This window comes from Pristiophorus japonicus, chromosome 10, assembly GCF_044704955.1.
Source record: "Pristiophorus japonicus isolate sPriJap1 chromosome 10, sPriJap1.hap1, whole genome shotgun sequence".
Taxonomy (NCBI): domain Eukaryota; kingdom Metazoa; phylum Chordata; class Chondrichthyes; family Pristiophoridae; genus Pristiophorus; species Pristiophorus japonicus.
The window spans coordinates 171,316,972-171,338,132 of NC_091986.1; the positions used below are offsets into that span (position 1 = coordinate 171,316,972).

General features: G+C 47.8%; 1 protein-coding gene across 2 annotated transcripts in view; it reads left to right on the top strand.

Moving 5' to 3' along the window:
- Positions 1-21,161, top strand: part of LOC139274850 (relaxin receptor 2-like) — a 294,506-nt gene that overhangs the window by 37,779 nt on the left and 235,566 nt on the right. Inside the window, exon 1 of one of the 2 annotated variants that reach the window (XM_070891551.1) lies at positions 13,652-13,731. The exons of the other annotated variant lie outside the window; for it this stretch is intronic. Coding sequence (XP_070747652.1) covers positions 13,683-13,731 — 49 coding nt within the window. The 5' untranslated portion in view covers positions 13,652-13,682. Of the gene's footprint in view, positions 1-13,651; positions 13,732-21,161 lie in introns of those variants that run through there. 2 annotated transcript variants of the gene reach the window in all.

Below are 21,161 nucleotides of genomic sequence, written 5' to 3' on the forward strand. Positions count from 1 at the left end.
AAGTTTCCGTCAGGGCCACAATATAATTGGGAGGTAATTCTGAAGGACTGCCATGGAGATCTTGCTGCAGGAAGTGAGGACTTGCAAGGACCTCTTCTTCCATTTCACTAGGACTACAGTGCCAAGACAGACACTGCAGCAGGCCTGGAGTGGAGATTTCAGAACTAGGACATGGTGGCAATGCTGAAAAAGCTGAATTATCTGACCTGCTTAGCCAAGGTAAGAATATACTTCTTGCGATGTCTCATTTCTGCATCATAACTTGCCACAGCACTTCCACCACCCCTCACCTCCATCCACGCTACTGCAAGAACTCTCATCCCCCTCTTCAGCTGCTCATACTCTAATTAGCAATGGGAAATATGCCTACCCTCCGAGTTCAGCTCCACTATCAGTAGTTGCTGTTGCCCTCGCAAGATGCAGATGCAGCGTATTGATCTCACGTGGTTGCACGCGGAAAACAATTCACTCTTCTTGTATTTGTCAGCAAATGTCACCCTCCTGTTGCTTTCCTGATTTCTGACACCTCCACATACTGTGTACTGTTGCTGAATATCACATTCATCAGCACACATAAGCGTATCTCACAAAAATTCACATGCCTTTTGTTATATATGTATACTTGTATTTACTCTGTACAGCCACCAGAGGGCTCATGCCCTGGAGTCCCAAGGGATCCCATAATCTCTTGGGAATACAGATATTAAGGAGGCTTCACAGATTGGAGAGGCACTCTGGAGACCTGCAATAAAAGACTAACGTCACACTTTAATTTGAGTTCAGTGTTCAGTCTGACTCTTTCTCCATACATAACAACTGGCGACGAGATATAGATAGCTAACCCAAAGATGCAGAGAACAGTGGGCATCCTGGAGAAATTCTCGGAGGGAGATGATTGGGAAGCTTTTGTGGAGCGACACGACCAATACTTGGCGTGGCCAACGAGCTAGATGGGGAAGAGAGTGCTGCGAAACAAAGGGCGATTCTCCTCACCGTCTGTGGGGCACCAACGTATGGTCTCATCAAGAATCTGCTCACTCCAGCGAAACCTACGGAGAAATCGTATGATGATTTGTGCACACTAATCCGACAGCATTTGAACCCGAAGGAAAGTGTTCTGATGGCGAGATACCGGTTCTACACCTACAAATGGTCTGAAGGCCAGGAAGTGGCGAGTTATGTCGCCGAGTTGAGACGCCTTGCAGGACATTGCGAATTTGAAGGACATTTGGAGCACATGTTCAGAGACTTTTTCGTACTTGGCATTGGCCACGAAACCATACTTCGCAAACTTTTGACTGTAGAGACCCCAACCTTGAGTAAGGCCATAGCGATAGCCCAGGCGTTCATTGCCACCAGTGACAATACTAAGCAAATCTCTCAGCAGACAAGTGTTGCTACAAGTACTGTGAACAAAGTGATGATGTTTTCGAATCGTAACGTACAGGGCAGGTCACACATACCTGCAGCTACACGTCTGCAGATATCTGAATCCATCATCAAGGGTGATGAATGCAAGGCCATTAACACCTTGTTGGTGCTGCGGAGGTGATCATCGTTTACATTCATGCCAATTCAAAGAGTACGTTTGTAAGGGCTGTGAAACAATGGGACACCTGCAATGAGTGTGCAGACGAACTGCAAAGCCTGTTAAACCTGCAAACCACCATGTTGCAGAGGAGGACAGATCCATGGAAGATCACAACGAACCGGAGTCTCAGATCGAGGAGGCAGAGGTACACTGGGTGCACACACTCACCACAAATTGTCCTCCGATAATGCTAAATGTTGAATTAAATGGACTCCCAGTGTCAGTGGAGCTGGACACGGGCACGAGCCAGTCCATCATGGGCAAAAAGACTTTCAAAAGGTTGTGGTGCAACAAGGCCTCAAGGCCAGTCTTAACTCCAGTTCACACGAAACTAAGAACTTACAAGAAAGAACTGATTCCTGTAACCGGCAGTGCTACCATAAAGGTCTTCTATGATGAAGCGGTGCACAAGCTCCTACGCTGGGTGGTACCGGGCGATGGTCCCACGCTGCTCGGCAGGAGCTGGCTGGGAAAGATACGCTGGAACTGGGACGTCGTCCGAGCACTATCGCCCGCTGACGACACTTCGTGTGCCCAGGTTTTAAACAAAATTCCTTCGCTGTTCGAACATGGCATTGGGAAATTCCAAGGAGCAAAAGTGCAGATCCACCTAATTCCGGGGGCGGAACCCATCCATCACAAGGTGAGAGCAGTACTGTACATGTTGAGAGAAAGGAGTAGAGATCGAGCTAGACCGGCTGCAAAGAGAGGGCATCATTTCCCCGATCGAGTTCAACAAGTGGGCCAGTCCTATCGTCCCAGTCCTCAAGGGAGACGGTACTGTCAGAATCTGTGACGATTACAAAGTAATCGTTTCTCCCTGCAGGACCAATACCCACTACCAAAGGCTGACAACCTCTTTGCAATGCTGGCAGGGGGAAAGACGTTCACGAAGCTGGATCTGATTTCAGCTTACATGATGCAGGAACTGGAGGAATCATCGAAGGCCCTCACCTGCATCAACAAGCACAAAGGTCTTTTTGTTTATAACAGATGCCCGTTTGGACTCCGATCGGCGGTGGCGATATTCCAGAGAAACATGGAAAGCTTACTGAAATCGGTCCCGCACACCGTGGTCTTCCAGGACTGACATCTTGGTCACAGGTCGGAACACAGTCGAGCATCTGCAGAACCTGGAGGAGGTTCTTAGTCGACTCAACCGCGTGGGGCTCAGGTCAAAACGCTCAAAGTGCATTTTCCTGGTGCCTGAAGTGGATTCCTGGGAAGGAGGATTGCGGCAGGCGGCATCAGGCCCACCAATGTGAAGACGGAGGCAATCGAGAATGCACTGAGGCCACAGAACGTGACAGAGCTGAGATTGTTTCTGGGACTCTTGAACTACTTTGGTAACTTTTTACCGGGTCTCGGCACACTGTTAGAACCACTGCATGTCTTACTACGAAAAGTTGACGAATGGGTTTGGGGCAAAAGCCAAGAAAATGCCTTTGTAAAAGCGAGAAAATTGTTATGCTCAAACAAATTGCTTGTGTTGTATAATCCATGTAAGCGTTTGATATTAGCATGTGATGCGTCGTCATATGGCATCAGGTGTGTATTGCAACAAGCTAATGATTTCGGGAAACTGCAACCGGTTGCTTATGCATCCAGGAGTCTGTCTAAGGCTGAGAGAGCCAACAGCATGATTGAGAAAGAAGCATTAGCGTGTGTCAATGGGGTAAAGAAAATGCATCAATACCTATTTGGGCGAAAATTCTAATTGGAAACTGACAATAAGCCACTTATATCCCTGTTCTCCAAGAGTAAAGGGATAAATACCCACGCATCAGCCCGCATCGTGATGGGCGCTCACATTGTCTGCATACAACTACGCCATCCGCCACAGGCCAGGCACAGAAAACTGCGCCGATGCTCTCAGTAGGCTGTCATTGCCCACCACAGGGGTGGAAATGGCGCAGCCCTCAGATCTAGCCATGGTTATGGAAGTATTTGAGAGTGAGCAATCACCCGTCACTGCCCGGCAGATCAAAACCTGGACAAGCCAGGACCCCTTATTATCTCTAGTCAAAAGCTGTGTGCTTCACGGGAGCTGGTCCAGTGTACCAGTGGAAATGCAGAAAGAGATAAAGCCATTCCAGCGGCGCAAAGATGAAATGTCTATACAGGCAGACTGCCTACTGTGTGGCAATCGAGTAGTGGTCCCCAAGAAAGGCAGAGACACCTTCATCAATGACCTCCACAGTACCCACCCAGGCATCGTAATGATGAAAGCGATAGCCAGATCCCATGTGTGGTGGCCCGGTATCGATGCGGACTTAGAGTCCCGCATTCACAAATGTAATACATGCTCGCAGTTGAGCAATGTACCCAGGAGGCGCCGCTACATTTATGGTCTTAGCCCTGCAAACCATGGTCTAGGATACACACCGACTATGCAGGCCCGTTCTTGGGTAAAATGTTCCTTGTGGTTGTTGACGCGTACTCCAAGTGGATTGAATGTGAGATAACGTCGGCTAGCACGTCCGCTGCCACTACTGAAAGTCTGCGGGTCATGTTTGCCACACACGGCCTACCCGATGTCCTGGTGAGCGACAACGGGCCATGTTTTACAAGTGCTGAGTTCAAAGAATTCATGACCCGCAACTGGATCAAACATGTCACATCTGCCCTGTTTAAACCAGCATCCAATGGTCAAGCAGAGAGAGCAGTGCAAACCATCAAGCAAATCTTGAAGTGGGTAACTGAAGGCTCACTGCAGACTCTTCTATCCCGAGTCCTGCTTAGCTACCGCACGAGACCCCACTCACTCACTGGGATCCCACCTGCTGAACTGCTCATGAAAAGAGCACTTAAGACAAGGCTCTCGCTAGTTTATCCTGATCTACATGAATGGGTAGAGAGCAGGCGGCTTGAACAAAGTGCATACCATGATAGCGCAAATGTGTCACGCGTGATTGAAATCAATGATCCTGTATTTGTATTAAATTATGGACAAGGTCTCAAGTGGCTTCCCGGCACTGTCGTGGCCAAAGAGGGGAGCAGGGTGTTTCGAGTCAAACTTTCAAATGGACTCATTCACCAGAAACACTTGGACCGAATCAAACTCAGATTCACGGACTATCCTGAGCAACCCACTTTGGAGCCTACCCTTTTTGATCCCCAATATACACACCAGTGGCCACTAGCACCATGGTTGACCACGAAGCAAAACCCATCATCCACAGCAGCCCTGCAGGGGCCAACACACCAGGCAGACCAGCATGGCCAGCTGCACAGCAGCCCAATGAGGGCCCAACAAATGATTCAATAACACCAGCTTTCACACCGAGACGATCAACCAGGGCAAGAAGGGCCCCAGATCGACTCACATTGTAAATAGTTACACTATTGACTTTGGCGGGGGAGTAGTGTTATATATATATACTTGTATATACTCTGTACAGCCACCAGAGGGCTCATCCCCTGGAGTCCCAAGGGATCCCAAAATCCCTTGGGAGCACAGGTATTTAAGGAGGCTTCACAGGTTGGAGAGGCACTCTGGAGATCTGCAATAAAAGACTAAAGTCACACTTTACTTTTGAGCTCACAGTGTTCAGTCTGACTCTTTCTCCATACACAATACCTTTGTTGGAGCTTTTAATGAGCTCCCTTTACTTTCTGCAGATTGGCACACAATACCCAGGACCAGAAGCAAACAGGAGGAGGGACAACTTCAATTTAGGGTAAGTGTCATGAAGCAGGAAATCCTGGAGATTGTGGCACAGGCTCCCTCAGACTTTTGGGGATGGAGAGTCAGGAGGTTTGGAACAGCTGGATCTCTCCCATGTTCTCTTTTCTTCTTTCTTTTCTCAATGTGCAGCTCTTTCAGGGAGCTGGTCAAACTGTTGATGCTTGGCCACTCCATGCCTGAGGATCCGTAACCTGCTTAAATAATTTCCAGTTTATTCTAATCTTGGATTTTTCTGTGACGAAGATTACTTTTATCTCTAACATCTTGTGCTGCAGCTTTAGCTGTTGGATTTTTCATTGGGGTCTTATTCCTCCTCATGGTTTGACTCCATCTTGTTGCTCTGCTTGAAGTGAAAGAAACTTGTCCTCTTGGTTCTTTTGATAGTTGGCACTGTTATTGTCGCAGGTGTAAATAACGCATTGCTGGATGTTGAGCGCCAGGAAATTGAATACTTGGACTTCCCTGCATATGCTTCTCACTTGGAAACATTTTATTAGGATTCGTCCCTTGGCTGTCCTCAGAAGGAGTCTCCAGATCAGCCATTTTCTTATCAGCATTAGTAGTTCTGCATCTCTTGAGTGCAATGTAAAGCGTGATTTGATGTGTACTCATAGTGCACACTTATCTTGCCACCCTCTATTGTGTTGTGTGGCACAACCACTGTGATAAATGGGATAGATTCAGAACAGATCTAGCAGCTCAAAACTGGGCATCTATGAGGCACTGTGGGCCATTAGCAGCAGCAGAATTGTATTGCACCACAATCTGTAACCTCATGGCCCGGCATATCCCTCACTCTACCATTATCATCAAGCCAGGGAACCACATCCTGGAACAAATAAATTTTAAATAGTTTCATGTATTCTAATCCATCGGGTTGGATTTTCAGCTAATTTGCGCATCGGTTAGCGCCCTGGTGGGGCATTAAATGATGTTCTTGGCCGTTATGTCGGGTGTCTAGGATTCAGCATCTGGCTATTGATTTGCAGCAGCACAAAAATTTACTGCCCCGCCTTCCATCTTTAGCGTGATGATGACATCAGTCATCGTGCAAAGCTGCGCTAGCGCCCTGGATGGAACTTTTGGCCTTATCGTCTCATTTACCGCCCGCGCCAGGAAACGCCTGATAAAAACCAGGCGCTATTGGCGGCATATTTAAACGGAGGCTGGAGGATCTTGTATCGCAGTTGTCAGTGACTGCTGCGATTGCGCGCAGAATGATGAGTCCAGCTCCGAGTTGCAAACGGCACTTTTATGTGCCATGACACTTTGTTTACAAGATCAGTGAGAGATTTCAATGGGGGCAATACCAGTTCGCCAGCATATCATGCTGGTTGCTATTGGCAAGCGGCTTCAAGTTGGAAAAGGGTTTTGGCCATATTGGGCCACGGATTCAAAGAAGTCGCATATGTATAGGAGGAGACCTTGCCCCCCCCATGGGTTTACAGGGAACATCGCTCTCATACCTCCAGCTCTCTGAGGCGCAGTACATTAGTAGGTTGCACTTCTGAAAAGAAGTGCTTACAGAGAGATGCCAGCTGCTACAGGCAGATCTACAGCCTACCAGCGCCAACAGGGCTGGCTGCCCATCAAGGTGAAGTTGACTGTGGCGATGGCCTTCTATGCCTCCGGTTCCTTCCAGGCAGCACCAGGGGACATATGCAGCATTTCTCAGCACGCTGCATTTGCCAGTTTATAAGGGCACTGTATGCACGCAGAATGGACTTCATAAAGTTCCCAATGAGCAAGGGCAGCCAGAATGCGAGGGCTTTAGGGTTTGGAAGAATTGCAGGCTTCCCCAAGGTTCAAGGAGCCATTGACTGCACACACGTTGCCTTGCGAGCACCATTACACAATGCAGAGGTCTTCAGAAACCGAAAGGGATACCACTCCCTAAACGTACAGCCGGTCTGCGACCACAAGCAGCGCATCCTCAGAGTGAATGCCTGCTATCCAGCAAGCACACATGATGCTTTCATTTTGTGTGAGAGCAATGTATCACGAATGTTTCAGCGACAAAGACAAGTGCAGAGTTGGCTGATCGGGGACAAAGGTTACAGCTTGGTCACCTGGCTCATGAACCCCCTCTGGAACTCCACCACGGAAGCCAAGCAGCGCCACAATGACAGCCATGCAACAGCCCGCAATATAATTGGACAGGTAATTGGAATGCTCAAGCAGCACCTCCGATGCCAGGACTACTTTGGAGGCAGCATTCAATACCCCCCTCAACAGGTCTCCGAATTCATTGTGGTGTGCTGCATGCTACACAACTTGGCCATCATGAGGGGCCAGGCATTGTCAGTGGGAATTGCAGGTCCACCTCAGGAGGAGGAAGACGAGCCTGGCGAAGAACCCATTGCGGAAGCACCACAACCACAGAGGAGGCAGCGTGGAGATATGGCCGCAGCAAGAGCCTTACGTCACCAGATCATCATTGACCAGTTTGCCTAAATGGGGAAGGTGGGGTTGTAGCTTTGACTCATGACTCTGCCACCATGACGGCTCATCTACATTGAATTTTGCAATGAGACACAAGACACCAATGACAAAGGTCCAAGAAACAGTTTCAGAAACATCAATAATGAACAATGCTCCCCACCCAACAACCCAAAATGATACAATGATTAAACCAAAACTAACTAAACACAAAACTGCTTCCTGCAGCAAGTTCATGTGAAATAAATCTTTTCTTAAGGACGTAGTTATTTGCACTAGTAAAATGCTCTGATTGTCTCTGACAGGCTCTTCATGATCACATGACCTGATTGGTCCCCTTGGAGGATAAGACACGTCCAAAAGTTTCTCTGGAATGTGTAATTAGAACCACCCAGCCCAAGTTCTGAGTGACTTTACAAAGTGTAATTCGAGCCATTTTGACTTCAAACCCCAGAAGTATAGAGCTCCCCCATCCCAGCCCAAGTTCCTGAATCTCCCTCCCCCTCTCCCTCCCGCCCCCGCCCCTCACCCAGCCCAATTTCATGACCTCCCCGCATTGGGTCGGGTGGCGGGGCGGCGGCAGGATAAAGCTGACAAAAGCACAATACAAGCCCCACAGATTTGAGGAGGCTGCGCATGTGTGGGAGGATGGGGGTGGAGTTCATATGGGTGGTGGTGCTTAGGCGCCGGGGGCCAAGTCCAGAGCGTGCAGGTGCAGAAGGAACCTCAAAAAATGAGTGCAAATAATCGCTCTGATTTCTTAAAACACAATGATTTACAATTTGAACAATTCTACATAAATGGATTAGCTCAACCTTGTGCCAGCCCTTAATGGCTCTTTGCCCCATTTACTTTCAGCCCCTTCCCATGCCTGCCACTCCACCTCAATGTAACCCCACTTTTTAAAAAAGGAGGGAGAGAAAAAAAAGGGAATTATAGACCGGTTAGCTTGACATCGGTAGTGGGGAAAATGTTGGAATCAATTATTAAAGATGAAATAGCAGCGCATTTGGAAAGCAGTGACAGGATTGGTCCAAGTCAGCATGGATTTATGAAAGGGAAATCATGCTTGACAAATCTTCTAGAATATTTTGAGGATGTAACTAGTAGAGTACACAAGGGAGAACCAGTGGATGTGGTGTATTTGGACTTTCAAAAGGCTTTTGACAAAGTCCCACACGAGATTGGTGTTCAAAATTAAAGCACATGGTATTAGGGGTAATGTATTGATGTGGATAGATAACTGGTTGGCAGACGGGAAGCAGAGAGTAGAAATAAATGGGTCCTTTTCAGAATGGCAGGCAGTGACTAGTGGGGTACCACAAGGTTCAGTGCTGGGACCCGAGCTATTTACAATATACATTAATGATTTAACGGAATTGAATGTAATATCTCCAAGTTTGCAGATGACACTAAGCTAGGTGGCAGTGTGAGCTGTGAGGAGGATGCTAAGTGGTTGCAGGGTGACTTGGACAGGTTAGGTGAGTGGGCAAATGCATGGCAAATGCAGTACAATGTAGATAAATGTGAGGTTATCCACTTTGGTGGCAAAAACAGGAAGGCAGCTTATTATCTGAATGGTGACAGATTAGGAAAAGGGGAGGTGCAACGAGACCTGGGTGTCATGGTACATCAGTCATTGAAAGTTGGCATGCAGGTACAGCAGGCGGTGAAGAAGACAAAAGGCATGTTGGCCTTCATAGCAAGAGGATTTGAGAATAGGAGCAGGGAGGTCTTACTGCAGCTGTACAGGGCCTTGGTGAGGCCACACCTTGAATATTGTGTTCCGTTTTGGTCTCCTAATCTGAGGAAGGACATTCTTGCTATTGAGGGAGTGCAGCGAAGGTTTATCAGACTGCTTCCCGGGATGGCCGGATTGACATATGAGGAGAGACTGGATCGACTGGGCCTGTATTCACTGGAATTTAGATGAATGAGAGGGAATCTTATAGAAACATATAAAATTCTGTTGGGACTGGACAGGTTAGATGCAGGAAGAATGTTCCCTATGTTGGGGAAGTCCACAACAAGGGGTCACAGTCTAAGGATAAGGGGTAAGCCATTTGGGACCGAGATGAGGAGAAACTTCTTCACTCAGAATTGTGAACCTGTGGAATTCTCTACCATAGAAAGTTGTTGAGGCCAATTCATTAGATACATTCAAAAGGGAGTTAGATGTGGCCCTTATGACTAAAGGGATCAAGCGAGAGAAAACAGGAGTGGGGTACTGAAGTTGCATGATCAGCCATGATCTTATTGAATGGTGGTGCAGGCTCGAAGGGCTGAATGGCCTACTCCTGCACCTATTTTCGATATTTCTATGTTTCAATGAGGCCTCAGTGCCTACAGCAAGATTGCTAGAGGGCTGCTGGGTTGGGTGAGCAGATAATGCAGATGGCGTTGAAGGATGCCCTGGAACAGTTCTTGGCTTGGAAGACCCAGCTATGGACTGCTGCAAGTCGTTATCAGTGAAGGCAGTCATTTGTGGTTGGGGTGTCAACCGTGTATGGTGCATGCTTGGCGAGTCAGTGGTGGGAGCGGGAATGCTGTCATCCTGAGCAAGGACAGCACCTTCCATTTCCTGGGAGCCACTGACTCTTCGATGGGGCTGGGCCTCAGCATCCGGAGCACAATGTGTCCCCATAACTTGCTAGTCTGCTTCAGCACTGTCCCTTCCCCGTTGGGGAATGCAGAGAGGATGGCAGCAGTCATCGACCGCATCACATCACCAAGCTGAAGCATAGCTTGTGCCTGCGATACACCCGAGGCTGTGACATTATCAAGGGTACACGCCACACACTCTGGAACGCCACTGTCGCTGCTCGAGGCCACCAGCCGGACTCCTGCGTTACATTGACAATCCGTGATGCTACCTGCACAACAGTCGCAGTAAGCTTGTCGCTCTCTGGGATCCGTCCCAATGCATCAATAAGCTCACGGTGCATTCCTGTGTTTTCTCTGGACATTTCCACTAAGTCCAGTTCCATGTCTGCCTGTTGTTGAGCAGACCGACTTTGCCGACTCGCCCTCCAGAGAGTTGGCCTCCGAGATTCCCCTCTCTCACTGCATTGCTGTAGGTGACTGGGACCAGGAGACTCCGAAGATGCAAACCCCTGAAAAATCTCAGCATCGCCGGATGAGGAATGTTGAGAAGGGATAAATGGTGGGCTCTGCAGCTCTGTCATGTCAGGAAATAAAGGAAAGTATCAAATCAAAGACCAATGCATATAAGGTGGCCAAGGTTAGTGGGAAACTAGAGGATTGGGAAGATTTTAAGCAACAGCAAAGAATGACTAAAAAAGCAATAAAGAAAGGGAAGATAGATTACGAAGGTAAACTTGCGCAAAACATAAAAACAGATAGTAAAAGCTTTTACAGATATATAAAACGGAAAAGAGTGACTAAGTAAATGTTGGTTCCTTAGAAGATGAAAAGGGGGATTTAATAATGGGAAATGTGGAAATGGCTGAGGCCTTAAACAATTATTTTGCTTCCGTCTTCACAGTGGAAGACACAAAAACAATGCCAAAAATTGCTGGTCATAGGAATGTGGGAAGGGAGGACCTTGAGATGATCACTATCACTAGGGAGGTAGTGCTGGACAGACTAATGGGACTGAAGGTAGACAAGTCCCCTGGTCCTGATGAAATGCATCCCAGGGTATTAAAAGAGATGGCGGAAGTTATAGCAGATGCATTTGTTATAATCTACCAAAATTCTCTGGACTCTGGGGAGGTACCAGCGGATTGGAGAGCAGCTAATGTAACGCCTCTGTTTAAAAAAGGGGGCAGGCAAAAGGCAGGTAACTATAGGCCGGTTAGTTTAACATCTGTAGTGGGGAAAATGCTTGAAACTATCATTAAGGAAGAAATAGCGGGACATCTGGATAGGAATAGTGCAATCAAGCAGACGCAGCATGGATTCATGAAAGGGAAATCATGTTTAACTAACTTACTGGAATTCTTTGAGGATATAACGAGCATGGTGGATAGAGGTGTACCGATGGATGTGGTTTATTTAGATTTCCAAAAGGCATTCGATAAGGTGCCACACAAAAGGTTACTGCAGAAGATAAAAGTACGCGGAGTCAGAGGAAATGTATTAGCATGGATAGAGAATTGGCTGGTGAACAGAAAGCAGAGAGTCGGGATAAATGGGTCCTTTTCCGGTTGGAAATCAGTGGTTAGTGGTGTGCCACAGGGATCAGTGCTGGGACCACAACTGTTTACAATATACATAGATGACCTAGAGGAGGGGACAGAATGTAGTGCAACAAAATTTGCAGATGACACAAAGATTAGTGGGAAAGCGGGTTGTGTAGAGGACACAGAGAGGCTGCAAGGAGATTTGGATAGGTTAAGCGAATGGGCTAAGGTTTGGCAGATGGAATACAATGTCGGAAAGTGTGAGGTCATCCACCTTGGGGGGAAAAAAAACCAGTAAAAGGGAATATTGTTTGAATGGAGAGAAATTACAACATGCTGTGGTGCAGAGGGACCTGGGGGTCCTTGTGCATGAATCCCAAAAGGTTAATTTGCAGGTGCAGCAGGTAATCAGGAAGGCAAATGGAATGTTGGCCTTCATTGCGAAAGGGATGGAGTACAAAAGCAGGGAGGTGTTGCTGCAACTGTATAAGATATTGTTAAGGCCACACCTGGAGTACTGCGTGCAGTTTTGGTCACCTTACTTAAGGAAGGATATACTAGCTTTGGAAGGGGTACAGAGACGATTCACTAGGCTGATTTGAGAAATGAGGGGGTTACCTGATGATGATAGATTGAGTAGACTGGGTCTTTACTCCTTGGAGTTCAGAAGGATGAGGGGTGATCTTATAGAAACATTTAAAATCATGAAAGGGATCGACAAGATAGAGGTAGAGAGGTTGTTTCCATTGGTGGGGGAGACTAGAACTAGGGGGCACAGCCTCAAAATACAGAGGAGCCAATTTAAAACCGAGTTGAGAAAGAATTTCTTCTCCCAGAGGGTTATGAATCTGTGGAATTCTCTGCCCAAGGAAGCAGTTGAGGCTGGCTCATTGAGTGTTTTCAAGTCAAAGATAGATAGATAGAGAGGGCGTGTAAGTGGAGCTGAGTCCACGACCAGATCAGCCATGATCTTATTGAATGGCGGAGCAGGCTCGAGGGGCTAGATGGCCTACTCCTGTTCCTAATTCTTATGTTCTTATTATGTTCTTATGTTCATTATGTCCGCAGCCTCATCATCACCACCATGGCCTGAGGTTGTTGTGTCCCGGGAAGGCTGGCGCGATTGTGGCTGATCTTCTGCAAGCACAAAAATACATGCATGTGGTTAGCAGCAGGGGAGGGGGCAAGGTGGCATGGCACAGGTTCATTTGAAGGCCCAGCACCACATCATTATAGGTCTCAATGCAGTCTCTTCAGGGGCCCTATTCATTTACATACGCTCACTACCCAAAGGGGGCTCAGCATTGCCCCCAGCAACTGCCCGAGCTGCTATGAGGGCCGACACCCGTTCTTTGACATCAGTAAGTGGCAGTATTTGAGGTGGTCCCCTGCCTATGCGCAGCTGCTCCCTCCTGTTGTGGGAGTGCTTTGATTGCAAAGAGAAAAATAAGAAGTGTTCAGAAAGGGTTTCTCTCCTGTTGTGGCACATATGCCTACCACAGTACAATAGGGGAGACTGTGAATGTTCTAGTGGCTTCAGTTTAATTTGGTTGGATGTTGCATAAGCTTCGTGAGTGAGGAGGTTAGAGGGATGTAACATAGGGGCTGTAGGTGATCTTTCTGAAAGCCACAGCAGCAGTGGGAGTGTATTGTGAGTAAGGATGTAAATTAGTAAATTCATATGCATCGATCATTAGAAAGCAATGGGTGCAGAAGTAAGCGTTCATCCTTCTTGTGTATTGTGAAACCCACCCCACAGGCAGCAAGACTTTTGAGAGGGACCATATACATGAAAGATTTCACATAGTGTGTGAGATTCATGTTGGAGGCATACATAAATATGAATGGTACTCACCCTGACAAACCCGGTAAGGTTGTTGAACTTTTTTTGACATTGTGTCCCAGTTCTGGCACAGTGTCTGCAGCAGAGACCTCCTGTGCTATCTCCCTCCACAGACTCTTAACTACAGGTGGGAGTGGTCTGGGTCCCCCAGCAAGATGGAGTGAGGACCACCTCTTCTCCACTGCATGGACTAAGGCCTCACTCATCTCATTAGAGAAGTGCCTGGCATGCTGCCTTCCTTCCTGCTCTTCCATTTCTACATAATTGATTGAAGTGGGGCAGTTTATATGCGCAGGAAGCGGCTGCGCCTAACATTAGAATTTGCAACTGGGGAAACAAACATTGACTGCGCGTGCGCAAAATGGCCACCTCCTTTAACGCCGCAAGTTTTGGCTTGGGCGCACAAAGTCCATTGTGCAATGCCTGACTTAACACCAATGCTCTTCCAACTTACATTTTCGCTGAAACTTGCAGTCGAAGGTGCAAACTATTTTCAGGTACTAACTTTAATGCCCTGCTGTGATTAACGCCCCAAAATCCAAAAAGGCCCAAATCTAGCCTATTGCCTTTCCTAAGCCTCCAGCTTAATTCCAATAAAATAGTGAGGAAGGTTCCAGCAGGCAGTGCATGCAATGCCATGTTTTTATCTCACCACCCTTGTGACAACTGACATCCTGAAGAGTTTTCCCCAGGACTCTGCCCACCCTGCCATCATTGGTTGTTGGTGCTGTAACAAATGCATTCACAGGTCTGATCATAAGTTAAGTCACTGGGATGTGCTACAGAATGGAATGATGGGTCTGCTACAGAATGGAATGTGTATAATGAGATCATTTTATAAACATAGAAACATAGAAAATAGGTGCAGGAGCAGGCCATTCGGCCCTTCGAGCCTGCACCGCCATTCAATATGATCATGGCTGAGCATGCAACTTCAGGACCCCACTCCCGCTTTCTCTCCATACCCCCTGATCCCCTTAACCGTAAGGGCCACATCTAACTCCCTCTTGAATATATCCAACAAACTGGACTCCACAACTTTCTGTGGCAGAGAATTCCACAGGTTCACCAATCTCTGGGTGAAAAAGTTTCTCCTCGTCTCGGTACTATATGGTTTATCCCTTATCCTTAGACTGTGACCCCTGGTTCTGGACTTCCCCAACATCGGGAACATTCTTCCTGCATCTAACCTATAAAGAATGCCAATGCTATCATCATGATAACAAATAGGTTGAAGTTGTGACATTACATTATAAGCCTGCTAACCCAAAGTAAAGTCAGTGAGAATGCAGGCAGCTTCAGAATTTTGGTTAGAATTTTCCAATTTACGTGAACAGATTCTATCTAGGTCATTTCAATATAATCAAAAATTGGTCACACTACAGTGTTCAGAAACTTAGAGAAAATTGCTTTTAGTTCGCTCATAGAATGTTCTTCTAAGGGTATAAAATAACACTGTCAAAAATGAGTACAACAAAATGAAATGATTAAGCCAATACATTGTCAGAAACTCCAGGAGTAGTACTTGTCAATTCAAAATGTACCTCATTTTATAAATTGCATATCATTATTACTGAAAGTCATTAGCGGTGCTGTCGATGAAATGCCATCTGCTGTAAGAATCATGAGCAACCATTGAACATTGACTGTTCAAGGACTTAACTGCCCCAAAATTCCCAAGTGTAATTGTAATATCCACTTAACTTTCTATTTGTCCCTGACTTTTAATCAACTTTTAAACTTCTTAAACAATTTGGGAAATTTTTTTTCTAACCTTTAAACAACTTGATGTACATTTTAGACTTTTTAAAATCAATATTATCTATTTATTAAACCTTCAATCAACCTGTGTAACTTTTTAAAAAATAATTCGGAAATACTTATAAACTCTTAAACTTTTAAAACTTGGAAGCCTTTGGGGAAATTCTTAACCTTTGGAAGAAACTTGCCAAAACATCCCTTGGAACCCCAGTGGACAGCTGACCTCTTAATGCCTGCCCCTCCCAACCAAGCCTCGGGCCATCTACCATTAATGGTGCTACTCGGTGCCGAGCTTGCGGCCAACACATCGCCGTAGGCAATGAGGCTTATACAGCAGTGCCTGGTCTCCAGTCGTCTTGCACCCCCTTGCCACTGGACCAAGACCTTGCTCAGCTAAGCCCATGTGGTTGCTGGTGTTCAGCGGCCACCCCACATTAAAAGAACTCATGCACAGGCATCTTCCACTTCGCTGAAGTTCGGGACCTGGAACGTAAGGACACTCATGGACAATTCCAGTAGCAACAGACCAGAATGCCGCACCGCAATAGTTGCCCGGGAACTTAGATGTTTTGACATTGACATCGCCGCCCTAAGCGAGACCTGGCGGGCAGGGAAAGGCCAGTTCAAGGAACATGGTGGAGGTTACACTTTTTTCTGGAAAGGAAAACCAGAGGAAGAGCACCGCCTTCATGGAGTCTGCTTCGCCGTCAAAAATGAACTGGTCAACCACCTCAAAGACTCCCCCTGCCGGGTTAACGAACGCCTCATGACTCTTCACCTTATCCTATCCCAGAACCAATGCGCCACAGTGATATGCGCGTACACCCCAGCACTCGATGCAACAGATGATGCTAAAGAGGGTTTTTGTTCCAACCTCGAGACATCCCTGTCCCGCGTCCCCACGGGCGACAAATTGATCCTCTGAGGTGACTGTAATGCCAGGGTTGGCAAAGACACAGCCCTCTGGGGAGGTGTGATTGGCAGAGAGAGGGTAGGGAAAGCCAACTCCAGTGGTACCCTACTCCTGACAAAATGTCTAGAACACAAACTCCTCATCACCAACACCCTTTTCCGCCAGAGGGACAAATACAAGGCATCGTGGCAACACCCTCGCTCCAAACACTGGCATCTGTCATCGTCTGAGCTAGAGATCACAAGGGTGTGCTCATCACCCGCGCCATGACAGGAGAGGATGACTGCTGGACAGACCATCATCTAATCCGATCCATCATCGATATAAACATAGCCCCAAAGCAGAGGGAACAGCAGAAGCAGTGCCGTAAAAAAGTTAATGCGGGGCACTTAAAGACCCAGCTAAGAGAGCCCGATACAGCTAATCTGGTATGCCTATATGACCCTGAGATGCTGAATGTCCACAGCTTAGGTCTGCCCTCCACGTCTCCATAACCAGTGCCTGTGAAGAGACACTTGGTTACTCAATCAGAAAATGCCAGGACTGGTTTGATGAAAATGATCAGGAGATTCAAGAACTATTAGATCGTAAGCGCAGAGCATTTCTGAGCCTCAAGCAACAACTCAACTCGGGAACTGGAAAGCAACGTTACAGACAGTTCAAGGCTGAGGTCCAACAAAAAACCCAGGACCTAAAGAACAGGTGGTGGATGGAAAAAACACAGCAACTACCATAACTGGCCGACAGCCACGATATGCGAGGATTCTTCATTGCAGTCAAGGCCACCTAAAGTCCAAACTCCCAAGGCCCCACCCCACACCTGGCCAAGAACGGGGAAACACTCATCAAGGACACCGAGGCTGTCGGGTCTCGCTGGAAGGAGCACTTTGAAGATCTCCTCATTCAAGATTCTGCCTTTGACTCGAGTGTTCTCAACTCCATCCCGCAGCATGCGACCCACCACCACCTCAGTGAAACCCCAATGCTGCACGAGGTAGGCAAAGCCATAAAACAGCTCAAGAATAACAAGGCTATGGGTGCGGATGGAATTCCTGCTGTTGCGTTAAAGTATGGGGGAGAGGAACAGTTGGCGCGGATACACGACCTCATCTCTCATTTGGAGGGAGGAGAGCATGCCGGGAGATCTCAGAACTGCAGTGATCATGACCATCTTTAAAAAGGGGGACTAGTCCGACTGTGGCAACTGCAGGGGAATCTCCCTGCTATCTGCCACTGGAAAGGGTGTCGCTAGAGTTCTCCTCAACCGTCTTCTCCCTGTGACCGAGGAGCTCCTCCCAGAATCACAGTGCGGATTTCGTCCCTTACGGGGCACAACGGACATGATCTTTGCAGCGCGACAGCTGCAGAAAAAATGCAAGGAGCAGCGCCAGCCCTTATACATGGCCTTTTTCGATCTTACAAAGGTCTTTGACACTGTCAACTGTGAGGGCTTATGGAGCGTCCTCCTCTGTTTTGGATGCCCCCAAAAGTTTGTCAACATCCTTCACCTGCTCCATGATGACATGCAGGCCGTGATCCTTACCAGCAGTTCCATTACAGACCCAATCCATGTCCGGACCGGGGTTAAACAAGGCTGCATCATCGCTCTAACCCTCTTCACAATCTTCCTCGCTGCCATGCTCCTCCTCACAGTCAACAACTCCCCGCTGGAGTGGAACTAAAGTACAGAACCAGTAGGAAGCTGTTCAACCTACGATGCCTCCAGGCCAGGTCCAAGATCGCCACTGTAAAGTCCTGTCCCTGCAGTACAGATTCACACGAGGCACATACTGAAGTCAAGGTCACTCTGGACCTGCACCTTTATTTCACAGCTCTCGAATGCCACACTTGCCTGAGACCTGTCCTTATATACCTGTCTGGGACAGGTATCCAGTGTCTCCTGCAAGTGCACCTCTGGTGGTAAGGTAAGCTAGTGGTTACAGGTCATCTCTAGTTACAGTCATGTATAGCATGGTAAGATACAGTTATGTACAGTAGCGTGAGATACATGACAACCCCTACCTCGGTCATTGAGCTGCAGTACGCGGACGACACCTGCATCTGCGCACATTCTGAGGCTGAACTCCAGGATATAGTCGATGTATTCACCGAGGCATATGAAAGCATGAGCCTTATGCTTAACATCCATAAGACAAAGGTCCTCCACCAGCCTGTTCTCGTCGCACAGCACTGCCCCCCAGTCATCAAAATTCATGGTGCAGCCGAAGGCAAATAGTGTTCGAAGACCAGGCCCACAAATCTATCACCAAGCTCATGGTCTACAGGGCTGTAGTAATAACCGCCCTCCTGTATGGATCAGAGGCATGGACGATGTACAGAAGACACCTCCACTCACTGGAAATATATCACCAATGATGTCTCCGCAAGATCCTGCAAATGCCCTGGGAGGATTGGCCCAGGCTAATTGTTGTGTGTGTATAATATAAGTATACCCACTGTACACAATGTACAGTTACATAGGACTACTGGATGTACCTTCACACTGTATACACCATACATCAGAGGGTGCAACTGGGAGAGATCTAGGGGTCACCTGTACATGACAGGTAACCAGGTATAAAAGGGAGCTCACGATGCTGTACCCTCACTCAGGAGTTGTAATAAATGGACTAAGTTCACCACAGTTCAAGTACAACACCTTACCTCATGGAGTAATCACTAGAGTGCTTACAGACACAATAACTGGCGACGAGATTATGAATTTCCACGCGAAAATGGCTAACCTTGGCATGTTTCAACAATTTGCCGATGGGAAAGATTGGGAGGCCTTTGTGGAAAAGCTCGAACACTTCTTTGCGAATGACCTGGCGGGAGACAACCCGACCTCGCTGGCTGATAAGCGCAGAGCTATCCTGCTCAGCAGTTGTGGGCCCACCATCTATGGCCTCGTCAGGGACTTGCTAGCCCCCACAAAGACAATGACCAAAACATATTGCAAAATATGCTGCAGACCTCAGACGATTGGCTGCACCGTGTGATTTTGGCGACCACCTCACCGAAGCGTTGCGGGACATCTTCGTTATTGGAATCGGCCATGAGGTCCTTCTCGACAGGCTGCTCTCTGCGGATACCACGGTCACCCTGCAAAAGACAATTAACATGAGCCAGATGTTCATGATCTCGGCCTGTGATTCCAAGTGAATATCTCACCCCCAGGTATCTAACGCGGCAAGAGCTGTGAACCATCTGGCGTCTTTTAGAGGCAAGGCTGCTGCAAGCAGTCTCTCTCAGGGAAGAGAGAACAAAACCCAGAGTCCCGCAACCCTGAGTCCGCCACATGGGGCCAACCGGCTAATCCCATGCTGGCGCTGTGAAGGAAATCACAGGGCCCACCAGTGCCGCAATAAAGACTATACATGCAAAGGCTGTAACACGAAGGGCCACCTCCAGCGAATGTGCAAGAAAAATTGTACTCACCCAATCGATGAAGAGTTGACCGATCATCCGGACTCCAGCGATGATGACGAGAGAGTCCATGAGGCAGCTCAGTCCCACAATGAGGTGTACAGAATGTTTACCTGCACCACCGAGAGTTCGCCTTTGAAAATGGAAGTCGAAATCAACAATGTTTCAGTCACGATGGAGGTGGACACAGGGGCGAGCCAGTCATTGATGAATCAGGCGGCCTTTAAGAAACTCTGGGACAATCCAGTTGAACGACCTAAAATGATCCCAATCCAAGTGAAGCTGCTCACCTAGACAAACGATACCATCCCAGTCGTTGGCAGCGTGGATGTCCAGGTGTCCCATGACGGCGCGATGCATGAGTTACCTTTGTGGATCATTGCTGATGATGATCCAACGCTGCTAGGAAGAAGATGGATGAAAAAGATCCGTTGGAGCTGGGAAAACCTCCAGCCTCCGGCGATCGACGTCCTCCGCGGCCCCAAAGTTGGATCCAGCACAGCCCCTGAAAAACCAGCCGCTCAACTCGACTGCGTGGAGATGACACAGAGCACTCAACCCAACTGCGAGATGATCCAGCCGAAACGACCCGACCTCACCTTCCAGGCTCCAGTGGCAGGACTCCGGAGGAAGAAAATCGTCGCAGAAGGCAACTTCCCTGCTTCCATGGCAGAACTGGAGAAAAGTGTTATGGCTTGGATAAGGAGTCAGACTAGATACTGCAAGCTCAAAGTAAGTGTGACCGTAGTCCTTTTATTACAGATCTGAGTGTCTCTCTAGCCTGTGAGGCCTCCTTATATTCAGGTGCTCCTAAGGGATTGTGGGATCCCTTGAGACTCCAGGGGATAAGCCCTCTGGTGGTTAGACATGGTAATTACAGGTTTATATACATAACAAAAAGGATCACCGCAGCCTACCTCGTGGAGAGAAAGAAGATGGTGCCCGAACCACAAGGTGAAACGCCTGAAGAAAAGATGGCGGTGGCCAGACCATAAGGGGCAGCATTGATGGAGCAACCTGTGATGCCAAGCAGTGAACCGGATTGGGGTAAAGATTGCAAGGCCCTCTTAAAGGAGACCAGCAACCCATCACAATTAAAGGGACAGTTCCACTCTTTATACAGCGATGCCGGTGATACATATGTAAGAGATGTAATTGACAAATTCAAGTAGGTAAATGTAACTAACTACGATAAGTCGGGTGATTGCGGTCAGAACCAATGTAGTGTGAGAGTAAATGAAGTGTTGATGTGCGATGCCGGGTTCTACATGCATTCCAACAATCTAGGTCCAGCGGGCTACCCGACCATGTAACCTGCGCCTCCGGGACCAATGTGATGCCCCAGGGAGCGTGGC